This window comes from Brachycentrus maculatus, unplaced genomic scaffold, assembly GCF_059751285.1.
Source record: "Brachycentrus maculatus isolate JH-2025_06_01 unplaced genomic scaffold, ASM5975128v1 h1tg000005l, whole genome shotgun sequence".
Lineage (NCBI taxonomy): Eukaryota > Metazoa > Arthropoda > Insecta > Trichoptera > Brachycentridae > Brachycentrus > Brachycentrus maculatus.
Genome location: NW_028280760.1, coordinates 1,774,753 through 1,787,470, shown reverse-complemented (window position 1 = coordinate 1,787,470; position 12,718 = coordinate 1,774,753). Strand labels below are relative to the sequence as shown.

The 12,718-nt window shown below is 32.5% G+C and overlaps 2 protein-coding genes across 4 annotated transcripts in view; one reads left to right on the top strand and one right to left on the bottom strand.

The window, feature by feature from the left end:
• The window catches only part of LOC148313815 (guanine nucleotide exchange factor DBS-like), a 143,258-nt gene that overhangs the window by 49,685 nt on the left and 80,855 nt on the right, over positions 1-12,718 (top strand). For all 3 annotated transcript variants that reach the window (XM_088256820.1, XM_088256827.1, XM_088256835.1), the window contains exons 5-11: positions 896-1,029; positions 1,598-1,717; positions 2,859-2,979; positions 4,310-4,460; positions 4,601-4,755; positions 4,894-5,088; positions 5,741-5,917. In XM_088256820.1, coding sequence (XP_088112946.1) covers positions 896-1,029; positions 1,598-1,717; positions 2,859-2,979; positions 4,310-4,460; positions 4,601-4,755; positions 4,894-5,088; positions 5,741-5,917 — 1,053 coding nt within the window. The remainder of the gene's footprint in view (positions 1-895; positions 1,030-1,597; positions 1,718-2,858; positions 2,980-4,309; positions 4,461-4,600; positions 4,756-4,893; positions 5,089-5,740; positions 5,918-12,718) is intronic.
• LOC148313816 (E3 ubiquitin-protein ligase CCNB1IP1-like) lies at positions 2,997-4,314 on the bottom strand. Its single transcript, XM_088256866.1, has one exon. The coding sequence runs from the start codon at positions 4,022-4,024 to the stop codon at positions 3,227-3,229; it is 798 nt and encodes a 265-aa protein (XP_088112992.1). The 5' UTR covers positions 4,025-4,314; the 3' UTR covers positions 2,997-3,226.

Here is a 12,718-nt window from a genome sequence, read left to right as displayed (position 1 = left end):
ATAACACTTCAAGGGTGCTTTAATCTAACATCTGCAGAATTTAAATCTTTAATTCAATTAAGATGAAAATTTGGGGAGATGATTTTGAAAAGAAATGCGTTTTTTTTTTCATTCCGTATGCTATCGGATCCAGCAACAACAAAGACACGCTCCCCAAATTTAATGCACTGAAATCATATTACCCATGGCCTTTGTGCTATGTGGTCAATCGATCAATAGCGACACCTACTCAAAGTAACTAAAGGAACCCAGTATGTTGTAGAATATTGTGGGGGTGGATTAACGCGCACATGCCATGCGCTTCTCCATATGTTCTCAGAAAGGCGTTTAAATAAGAATAATCGACTTACGTGCTTGTAGGTGCTTTATTCATTACATTCTGGTTCAAACAGTTTGATTGGTAAAAAACTAACTAAACTATATAACATCAATTTATAACAGAGAAATGGAATCACTGAATTTAAATAATGGGAATGACGATGCTGGCTGGTGGCAGTTGCCTCCTGGGCGATGACAAACAGGAAGTAAGGGCTATCTACCGTCCGTTCGGTGTTTTTAAGGGCTCCCCTTCAGCTTGGCGGGACGGCCACGTGACGTGCTTGTCAGTGTTGACAACCGGCTGACCGTTTATCATCGGTAGTCAGTACTTGATCGAGTCTGCCGCAATATATTGATCGACAATACTTTGTTATGAAAATTGTTCAATAAAACTTAAACATTGAGAATGTTTTATTGATATTTTTATTTTTAATCAAGTATTTTTGCCTTATTAATCTAAAAATAATGCTTGCCCATTTATTTTGTCACTATCAAACAAAATGTCATCTTAATTAAATATATTTTGATTCTTATTAAATTGTTATTATAATTTTATGTAAATTTTTTATACTTTTAGGCTTTAGAGAAGTTTTCTGGTCTTATGAGAGATGTCTCAACTCATCTGGATTACTTTATGCGCGATATTGTAGACTGTGATTTGGGAAATGACCCGGAACAAACTCGGGATCTATTACAAGCACAGGGATCTAAGTAAGTATTCCGCTAAAGCTTTAACTGTCATACACGGAGTAAAACTTGGTGTTAAAAATTGTTACAACTTGACCATAATATGTATCATGTTATCCAACCCCATTCTATTGTAAAGAGATACAAAATATGTACTGTCAAAAATCATTCCCCACTGCATGCATTATGCAGTTATTATTGGGAGGGTCCGATACCTTGCGGGAAACCCGCCTGGCACAGCGCGGGTGTAAACTGTGCACCTTCGAGTTAAGCTTAGACTATGATGTTCTCTGCGTTAATCTACCATGATGTTTGTGTGAAAGCACTAAAATAAAAAATATGCAGTTATTCATTTGCAAGCTTAAACCAGCCACAATCTGTATTTTCAAAATGTACTTAGACATAACCAATGAACTGAAAAAATACCTGATTATGGGAATATTGTGTTTCAGTTAACATCACATTGTTTATAAATAACAATTAAATAATTTGTTTAATCATTAAAATAGGATTCGTTGTCTCAATGGAATAACTATATTTTATTATTGATTTGAATATTTATTTACACACTTAATTTAAATATTTATTTCAGATATGAATCGTTAAAAGAAGAAATCCTCTCTGCTGCTAGTCATGGAGAACAGATATTAGGGGAGATGAAAAAAGAGAGTCAACCGCAGAATGCAATCGGCCACATAGCAGCTGTTGAAAGGTTTCCATTCAAACCATTTGTTTAATCAAAATTAATTCACTCGCCATATTTTCCCAATGATGCTCTATTTCCTTGCGCACTGATGCTTTTGAAGATAAACTAGGTGCACTACAGTCAGGCATGAGCCGTGTAGTTTTCTGAGGGAAAATCCACACTAAATTTACTCTAACTTTTTACTAATATCATTATTTTCATCACATTTCTAGAATTATATTTAGTATCACTAAGCATGTCTTACACTAACTTTTTTTATAGAATTACAAATATATGAAACTTTATTTATTATTTGTGCAAAGAAAGGTAACACAATATACAAATCCATTAAATTTTTCTCTAATAACAGGTATTTTGAATGTGTATAGATTTCAGTAAATTCTTTTTTATATAATATAATACTTTTATCCCTCATATGCACCCAATGGTACATAGGGCACTGCATGATATAGACGCAGTTTGTCATCTTGATTCTTAATTGTGTGAAGGCAAGGCGATCAGTCCTGTGTTTAAGGTCCCTGCCCAGGGTGATATTACAAAAATATTAAAGTGAAAAATTACTTTTATTTATTTTTACCCCCTGGAAAATGAACGCAGGTCCTCCATCACATCAGACAAATGTGCTAACTACTTTGCCACGAAGGTGGAGTAGTAAACAATAAAACACGTAGAAGATAAATATAAAACTGTATTATAAATGTCCCTTAGAAATATTATTCTTCTCTAGTAACTAAATTTGTTGAATCATTGAAATATTTTTTTTTTTTAATTTATGCACTTCCACTTTTCTCGATGGTTAAATATAATAATTAAATAAAAAACAAACAAAAAAAGTAATTTGAATTAATCTTACTTGGAATTAAGTTATACCCCACTTACAACAAGGTTTTATTTAATTAAAATAATGATTTTATATGTTATATCATACAAAACAAAAATATTGTAAAATTTACTAAAATAATAATTTTCTACCAATGCAAAACAGCTGTCATTATTGTAAAAATCATAGATATTAATTTATCAAAACATATTTTGATTTTGATTCATGCAATATCTGTCTAATTGGCGATTTCAAAATACAAAATAAAATCTATAACACAGACGAAGAAGAAAACATTTACATGTATGTATAAATTGACCATTGCAGATTATTAGTACAATTGGAAGAAACCGAACGACAATTTGATGAATTTTGGCAAAGGCACTCTTCAAAATTAAATCACTGGTTACTATTTAGAACATTTTTATTGGACTTTAAAGAAATGCAGGTAAATTATGTGTTCTCTTTTCTGAAATTAAGTAAATATTTACATTCATATTACGTAAATTGTGATAAAATCCGGATTATTATTTATTTTATTGTTTCTAAAAAGATTCCACTTGTGTATCATTGCATTATTCTTATTTCTTTTTTTACAAAACCTCATAAATCACTCTGTACAAACCTCAGTTTTGAATAACATTGATTCCCTTAAAAGTATTCATACAAATCAGAAATGGTCACACGTCATGCCGTCAAATGTGGTGATTACGTTGCTGGTCTGTCGGAGTAACTGGATTAAATGAAAAATTATGATTTTGTAAAGGTGGTCTTTTATCAAATACTGGTTTTCCATGCTCCCTTAGATTATTCATCTGCGGTTGAAATGTAAAATCAGCATTTGGTAGCATCGGAGACTTAAATCGGTTGACAACAATATTGCCAACATTTTGTTTACTTTTGAACTGTACTTCTTCATCGATATCATTAATATGAACTGAACTACGTCTCTGTGACTCGAGTTGATGTTGTAACTTTTGAATTTTCCTATTTTTTTCTTCAATAGTAACGGCATACTCTTCAGTTTGTCGTTTTTGTTTATTATACTCTGTTTGCAAGCTTTCAATCTTCTGTTTGTTGCTCTGTAACTCTGTTTTTAATCGCTGTAGATTTAAGTTGTGGAATTCCTCTAGCCCTTTAACTCTTTCTCTGGCATGTTTGCCAATATTTTCTTGGTATTTAGTTTCTTCTTCTATTTGATATGACCAAAATGACATGGCGCGCATTGCTATATCCATAATGATATCGGGTTTCATCCCAGCCAAAATAATTGTTTTAAATGTTTCCGATGGGTTCAAATCCGCTTGTACCACATCGAATTTGTCACTCAATTGGGAATTGCACGCTGGACATAGCAAAATATCTTGAATTTTTTTACCAAATTCATTTTCGCCATGTTCCTCGCAAAAAGCATGAGAACAGCTTGTCACCCATGCTATATTTGACAATGGCTTTCTGCATTTTTTAAAGTTGCATACCATATCCAAAACCATGATTGTTAATATAATTTTAAATGCTATTTTATCTTATTGAAGATGAAATAATATTTGACATATTTGAATTCTTGAGAAGAGTATTTAAAAATGGAACATATTTTTTTTGGCTATATAATATGGTGTGCTTTTATAAATAAGTACCTTTGATAAGTTAGTACTTTTATTCAAATTAATATATTAGAATTTAAGGATAAAATAAAGAATATTCTAATTAACAATCTCTTTACTCCTATTGTAATTTCATAATTTTTTCAATACATTTCATTATTTGAATTTACCTAGATAATTCTGGATGGTCATATGAAAACAGCTTGCGATATGACAGAGGTTGGAGAAACTGCATCTCGCGTTGATACGCTTATTAAAGAAACAATGGCATTTGAGAAAATTTGTACATCGGATCTTGCACGAGCGGATGAAATAGTTCAAGTTGGTGAGTTTATTGCTCTTCAAGATGGTTAATAATAAATATATATTCACTGTATAAGCAATGATTTTTTTTTTAAATTAAGACATAATTTTATATTACTACATGCAAAAATCCAAAATAAATCTTGTTAAAATATTTTTTAGGTGAATGCTTGATGTTAAATCCTCTAAGCGCGATTGACAGTATCCAATCAAAATGCGAGGAGCTGAAAAGAACAAATTCGCTTTTAATGGAAAAATTTCAAAAACGACACCTTTTACTAGCAAAAGCAAGAGAGCTAATGGATAGAATAGATAAAGTAAGCATTTATTTCATAGACATTCGTGATTTTTTAAAGTTAATATTGTTTTTTCTTGATTACTCTGGAAAGAATTGCGGTTTTATTTTTTTAACCGAATTATTGGCTTGCAAATTTGATATATTCATATTTTTTCAGGCAAATCAATGGTGCGCTGCAGGAGTGGAAAAGTTGGCTGTTAGTAGCACCACTTCTTCAACAGCTGCAGAAGAACTATTGAACCTCGAAGCATTTGTTGAAGCTGCTCATCACTTTGGCCTCACTGCGCCTCACGAGTTTAGAGAAGCGCTCATGAAATCTGCAACTCAGGAAACCAAAGCTCTTGTAACACAGGTAAATTTCGTAATATTATTTAATAAATCATCTAAATGCAAATATTTAACTTTAGAGCATTATTTTTTTTCCAAAAAGAGAAATATTTGTGTTTTTATTATTTACACAAATATTTCAATTTCATACTATTTCTGTGAGTCTAAGCGGCTCATTATCAGAAATAGGTATCAAATTGTGGTAGAGTGAGTTCGAACCGAGAAACTCTGACTTAAGAGTCCGCGACACTAACCACGGGACCACAATGCGACACATTTAAATTGATTTAAATGTGTCAGGTTGTGGTCCCATGGTTAGTGTCACGGACCCTTGAGTCAAAGTTTCTCGGCTCAAACCCACTCTACCAGAATTTGCTACCTATTTCTAATAATGAGCCGCTTATGCTCACAGAAATACAAATGTAGTATGAATTTGAAATATGTAAAACACTTTTTTCTCTTCTATTTTTATTTAAAAAAAATTAAAAATTAAATATGTTTCTAAATTTTAAATTTGGCACAGTTAATATGCCTTGGACAAAAATCACCATGCATGAGATCCGAGGTTTGATTCCCAAATGGGTTAAATAATTTTTCCACTAACATTACCCTAAACTGGTACCTAACTAAAATCAGAAATTTGAACAGAACTTACATGCTTTGTATGTTCATAACAGGTCCTGCAACGTGTGGACGATGTGTGGCTCATGCTGGGTGCCCGTAGGCAAAGCCTTCAGAAAGCTGTAGCACGCCCTCCTCGCCCCGTGCAGCAAGTCACCCCTCAAGCCTCCGCCCCTGCACCAGCTCCCACACTCCAAAGGGAAAATACCCTCACCAACGGTACTAAGGCAAAGGTAAGTGATCCAATCATTACAAGAAAAGATCAAAAATGTATATGTTCAAACAAATGAATTTCTAGTATCTACTCTATATTTCGGATTTATGGTATGTAGGTACCTACTCTATTATTTTTAGAAGATTCTATTTGAATTTTAATTTTTTTTTTCCATGTTGGATGCATTGACATGACTAAATTCAATGCTTCCATTTTCAAATGTAGTGGGAACACAAATATGTATACAGCTGACAGCTGTGCAGGAATCTCTTTCTCTTTCTAGAACACTTAAGTCTCTTTTTAACATTAATATTTTATTCTGATTTACATTCAAACTGATGGCAACATTGAGCTATCAACTTCAAATAAAATCTGCCATGTTGTCCTTGTTATAAGTCTTTACTAGAGCTCATTCCTTTAATTATATCCAGCGATTGGGTATTGTTATGCATTTAACTTACAATGAAGGTTTGGAACATACCTTCATATGGAATATAGCTCTCCATAGTCTTTCGTTAATATGCTTATGCTGGGTCTTTAACAGTATTAATATATATTTCTGATGCATGTATTTTACTTTTTTTTGTCTTTATAATAAATTTGACATTTTTCATGCTGATATTATTTGTTAAATAGAAGTGACAAAAGGGAATACTTAATTGAATTTACTTGCTCTCATTTGGATACCATGTTTTTTCCAGAATAATTTTTAAGTTACCAATTTGGTTTTACGTATTATGTTAAAAACAAATATCGATCTTCTTCTAACCTTTATCCGCACCCAATGGTGCATAGGGCAATGCATCATATCGACTCAGTATTATCTTGATCTTTAATTGAATTTATCCTTAATAATCCTTGGATAGTAATGACAATAATTTATTATCAAAGGATTATTTTCTTTTGGCATTTCAACTGACCATATCTAGAAACCCTGACATTAGTGTTGTCTTTTATTGTGCACTTGTTAATATTTATGAATGAGATGTGACTCTTCCCACTCTTATTTCAAGGCTACTTGCTCCTCCCACGGACAAACAGTTCTCATTCCATATGGTTCTATGAGTTATAAAAATACTTTATGAATCTTGTTTCCCTCCATACTATGTAATTACATTCACATACAGAAATAATACTTAGTACAAAATCATTTAAAATAAGTGTTGGATTCACGGGAATGTTGAGGGGGATATACAGTGTCAGTCAGATATTTGGAGACAAAAAGCACCAAAAAAATTGCATCGCCTTTATGTATTGTTAAATATATATCTCTCTCTGGTCTCAATCCTGTGAATTGGTCTGAAGCAACAGATAACATCTCCTTCGCCATTCTAGTCTATTTTCCGAAACCCTCTTCAGCTCCTCGTACATCGAGCAGCCCATGTCCTCGTATAAGTCGCTTAGATATTCGAGCCGTGGGCGTCCTCTGGCATTTATTCCCTCGATCATCCCCTCTTTTATTATGTGGAGGAAACCCTCTTTTCTTAAAACGTGACTGATCCATTCGGCGCGTCTCTTGGAGATAGTCGCGAGTAGGTGCTTTCTTTCTTCGATTAATCGTAGTACCTCATCGTTGGAGATGTGGTCTCTCCAGGATATCCCGAGCATTCTTCTATAGGTCCACATCTCAAACGCATTCAGCCTATTCTTATCTCTTTCAGATAGGCACCATGTCTCGCAGCCATAATATGTATATCATTACCTAAATATTATATTTTCTAAAATAATTATTCTGATAGTGAATATTTATTTGTAATAGGGTCATATATATTAGAGTGTACAACGTACTCAAGCTATTACAAGTACAGGTATGCAACCCTGAATGCCCTAACAACTGCTGATATTCTCCTTTTCTACTGCAGTACTTACGATTCCATCTTCATTTCCTTTCCCATATACCATAACTCCCTTTTACTCTGAGTTCCTTCCCCGATCATCTTACCTGAAATCCGTGTCGATTACACCACTTAGGTACATGATATTTTTTCTTCAAATTTTGCCTCAACAGGGTACGTAAACTCCACGGTAACAGAGGTTCCAAGAATGTTTGTTTTTGTTTTTTTCTCGATTTTTAAAAAATAAATGTCACACTTGATGACGTTACGAATCGTTTGTTTTTTATCGCAATTGAAATATAAGAAAATTAATCATTTATAGATCTTCCTTATTGATAGATTTTTACAAGAATATCATAGTGCTGATTGTCTTGTGATATTTTTTGTGTTCAATTGTGTATCGATAAAAAATGTGAAAATGCCTACTGATAATATAAACGGTTTGTAGTTATTGGACAGTGAAAATGATTTTATATTTCAGATACCCTGTCAAATATTTTCATCGTTTTATTTTTTGCTAAACCTTTATTATTTCACCTAGTCATAAATAATAGTAAAATGTGATCACTTAACGTTCGAAGATGAATTAAGTAATCGAAATATGATGTAACTTAGCTCCTGCAGTATCCGTAAAAAATATAATGAGTATAATTGTAGATATTACGAGTAGTTTCGATGATTTATCTTGAATTTTCTGACAATCAATTTATACGTTATCTCGCACGTAAATTTCTCCGCATCAAAATTACTTGAATCGTTACCGAACGCCTAATAAAGACGTCTATTACGATTCGAGAATAAACTCTCGTATTCGTGACGCAATTATTAAATACTCATCAACAATTATTTCTACTACATACCTCTGGTATTGAATAGAATTGATTTATTCGCCATTTTGGGAGAGATCCGGATACGTGGGCTCATAGACGTAGGTATTCAACAAATTATTTTATTACTGTCAATAATCAAACAGCATTAGCCCGTTGACCCCAAATCCTTGTACGTATTGAAGTAGGTACCTGCCAACAAAAATTGGCCGTCCTAGAACTTTCTCAAAATTGATCACCGATAGCCTAATTGTGTTCCATCTTTCGCTTTCTATGCATAATGTATTCCGCGCCCATTGCGTTCCAAATAAATCGGATCTCCCGCCAAATTTAAGGTCGTTTCTTTTTTCACTTTTAAGATGCAACTTGTCTGTTTCCAGCGAATAATTGAATAAAATCAACGTAAAAAGTGGTCTAAGTGTTGGGATCCGGATGTTCAAATTGCAATTTATGTTCAGATTGCCATGATTGCGCGTATAAAATTAAACTTGGGTCGTTCGTGAACTACCAGATGTCAATGACGCGTTCATTTACATACATTGATTGAGTGAACGGATCCCAATTTCGTTTACCGAATCACAGATTCGTGAAATGTTTGCAAAGACAGAGTGGTGTGGCGTTCTGTTGTCTCTGCCTACCCCTGCTGAGAAGCGGCGTGATGGTTAGTTAGTTTTTTTTAGATTCGTGAATTTTATAAGAAAAAAAGTAAGGTTCACGTTAGTAAAATTTATCTCTTCTTCGTCGTCGATACTATTCGCAAATTTCTAAGCGAAAGACTAAAAAAGGTCATCTTATAAAATTTCGAGAAAAGGTAAGGTTTCATAATAACAACATTTCCCAGCAAGATCGTTTAGATCCTCATTCCACAATTTATTAGTGAACTTATGAACCAACGAGTCGTCTATAATTCTCCCTTGTCCGGCGAAAGATCCATCATTTAATCTTGATGCGGATCTTCTGAATAACCAGATCTTACCCACCTTTTGTTACAATTAATTGCATTTAAAATTTGGAATTGAAACGAAAAATTTTGGCCGATAATCGCTAGTCCCTCATCCGGTTAAATTCATTATACTACTTTCGAAATTCGAATTCAAAACGTTTCAAAATGGTTTTTGTGTTTACATTTTTGTTTTAGTTATATCAATGCGTTAGTTCAATTATCATGTACGTGCTTTTCCGCCATTTTTAATGCGCCTTTTTTCTACAAATTTGACGTATCAACTGGATATTTGTTCTAGTTATTATTTTAAAATAAAATCTTTTAAACTTTTGCTTATATTCGCAAAATATTGTTTTAGTTTAAAAATATCTAACGGAGTAGAAATACGCATTTCTTCAATATGATTATTAGACTCGCTACCTCGGTAAAAAAAATACATAACTTCTTTATAATGCGTTAATTCAACCAAGATGTGATCTAATATTATGTACATGTATGTATACCAACATCAAAGTACGTTTCGCATAAATATATATCGTTTATATTCAAATGATAGCAGTTGCTTATAAAAAAGCGTAGCCTTTGTAATACGTAACTCCGATAATAATAGTGGTATAACCTATAATTCGATTTGAAGTGCATTAATATTGTATCATATTTTTTGGATTATGGGGGATGTCTTCGTGGAGGCGATGAACTCGTTGTACCGTAGTGTAGTGTGATATTTCTTCATAATCGGAGATATGCCAAAAATGTTCGTCGGACCATCTGGGTCCATCTGCAATGGAGAGCAAAGCTGAGTCAATATTTTGCGCAATTTTTAAAAAGTTGCTGTAATGCGCAAATATAAAAATACCTTTCGAAGAGCAAATATAGTTTTTCCTCGCATACTCGTAAGATAAATGTTTTTTGAATCGCAGAAATACTTTCCATGTAATATTATAATCATATTTATGATTCTATTAGGTATAATTTTTCATTAAGTGATTCATTCGTTAGTCACTTTGTAGTATTATTTACCCATTTTTAATAAAAATAATAGCTAAATAACACTTTCTTAAAGTCTATTATGACACGTGTTTCGATAAATTCAGATAATGATGTTGAATGCACGATATTCATGGATTATTATAAATATGTAGTAGTATTCACCAAGTAAAATTTAAATAAAAAATAACTAACAAACCACAACGCCGCTTCACCGCAGATGTAGTCAGATAAAATACAACACCAATCTGTTTTGCAAACATTCTTCTCCTCTTCCACACTCATCTCCGGCGATTATTCCGATACCTGATCTGACCAAATTCAAGTATTTGAAATACTTGATTATGCCGAGTTTTCCTCGGTCTTGCTCTGCTCCTTTTTCAACTAAATTCGCCTCATAGATTTGTTCTAAGGTTCTTTCCTCACTCATCCGTTCCACGTGTCTTAACCATCGCAGGTATTTTTTAATTGTATTATTGAATGTCATATTAACGCTGGAAAATGCGTTTGTTCACCATTTGTTAATTTATAGTCATTAATGATTTTCGCAGTGTAAAGATCTATTATTATAACTTATTTATTATATCAACCGTACGTATTATTTTTTTAAATAAATTTTAAAAATAATAACAGGCTCTTTCATATTGCTTTATTTTTAAAACAGAACACTTCCTTATTTCTAATTTTAAACTTGATACTTTAATTCAAAAATAGAATCGTAAAAATACCCTTTGAATGTTCAATACGCGTGTTCATAAAATGACCCATAATTGAACGTGAACATCATCTTCAATCTTAAAGTAGGTACCGAAAAATACTTTATTTAAATTAAAAATAAAGTTTAATTTGTGATTATTTTAGATACTCATATCGCTCACTCCTTTCAACAAGGTCACATATCAAAAAACTTGAGTTTTTAAAGTTTAAAAATATAATAAAATGTATTAAAAATAAATATCAAACCACTTATTGAACTTTTTACTGTGCAACAGATCTTTTTAGGTAAAGCCTGAATCTTTTTTCTCATTTGAAAAATATTTAGTATATTTAAAAAAATAATTAAACAATACCTTTTCTTTAATATGCAAAAACAACATTTTCTGCCCTGTAGCGGGTAAATATTAAGTTAAAAATATGCCTCTTTTGCTGGGATATAGTACATTTTCTGGGCATTCCGAAAACATGCACAACTAAAAATTGACGATTTTTATAATTGACGTTGTTGAAAGGAGTGAGCGATATGTATTTTGAAAATCTCACATTGTTGATTTATTTCAATAGTTATGGAAATCGCTGTCTTATATTTTTGAATGTGATATTAATCAAAACACGTTTTTAGTGGGTAGGGAAATAATTACTTAACTTACCTTTTATGACCAATTAACTATTTTATCCAAATATTTTTAACAGATGATTTAAACTCATGGGAAAGAAGTTTTTAGATTTTCGCAATGCCATATTGAGATGCTTTTTTCCCTATTTTGTTATTTTTTTCTCACATCACTGTTTTAGAAGCTTGATTATGAAATGAATTCATAACACGTACTACTTCCGCTAATTTGATGTTACCGTCTTACGTAAAAGTGTACGTGATGAGGGCCTATTCGGAAACCCGTCCATCAATGTGAAATTTATTATTTGGCCCCTCCCCCAAAATTAACTGAGATAGGCGCCTTCATTGAAGAGACAGCTGAGCAATAAAGGTTATTAATGAAGCCTTATGGTGGTAGGAAATACTTTTACTATATCTTAACAGGGTTTAAGACCTGTCATGGGCTGGTTTATGTGATCACTTTGTACACATATTACATTCACTATTCTACCCATGTTTTTTTTCATAAACTTCATTCATTTATTTTTTTTAATATATAAATGTAAACATATTGAAAATAGCCACCTTGTGTGCCTTGTCGGTGGAGTTTGATAATCACACTTCTTAATTTTTTGTAACTTGTGTATATATATCCTATAATGGTCACATTTTTATATGTTTATTACTTTTTGAATAATAGTGTGATAATTAGTTTATTTGACAACGATATTCGTTGAAAAACATCGACATTGACAGCTATCAACAAAATTGCAGACTTCACCTGACTTTAGAATTGCATGTCGCGGATGTGTTTTTCAAACGTCAGTTTTGAAAATATACATATTTTTTTAAATATTGCGCGGAAACACGTCTGGCCCCTAGCGCGGCCGGTCGCGTTCTGAATTCGTACGTTATG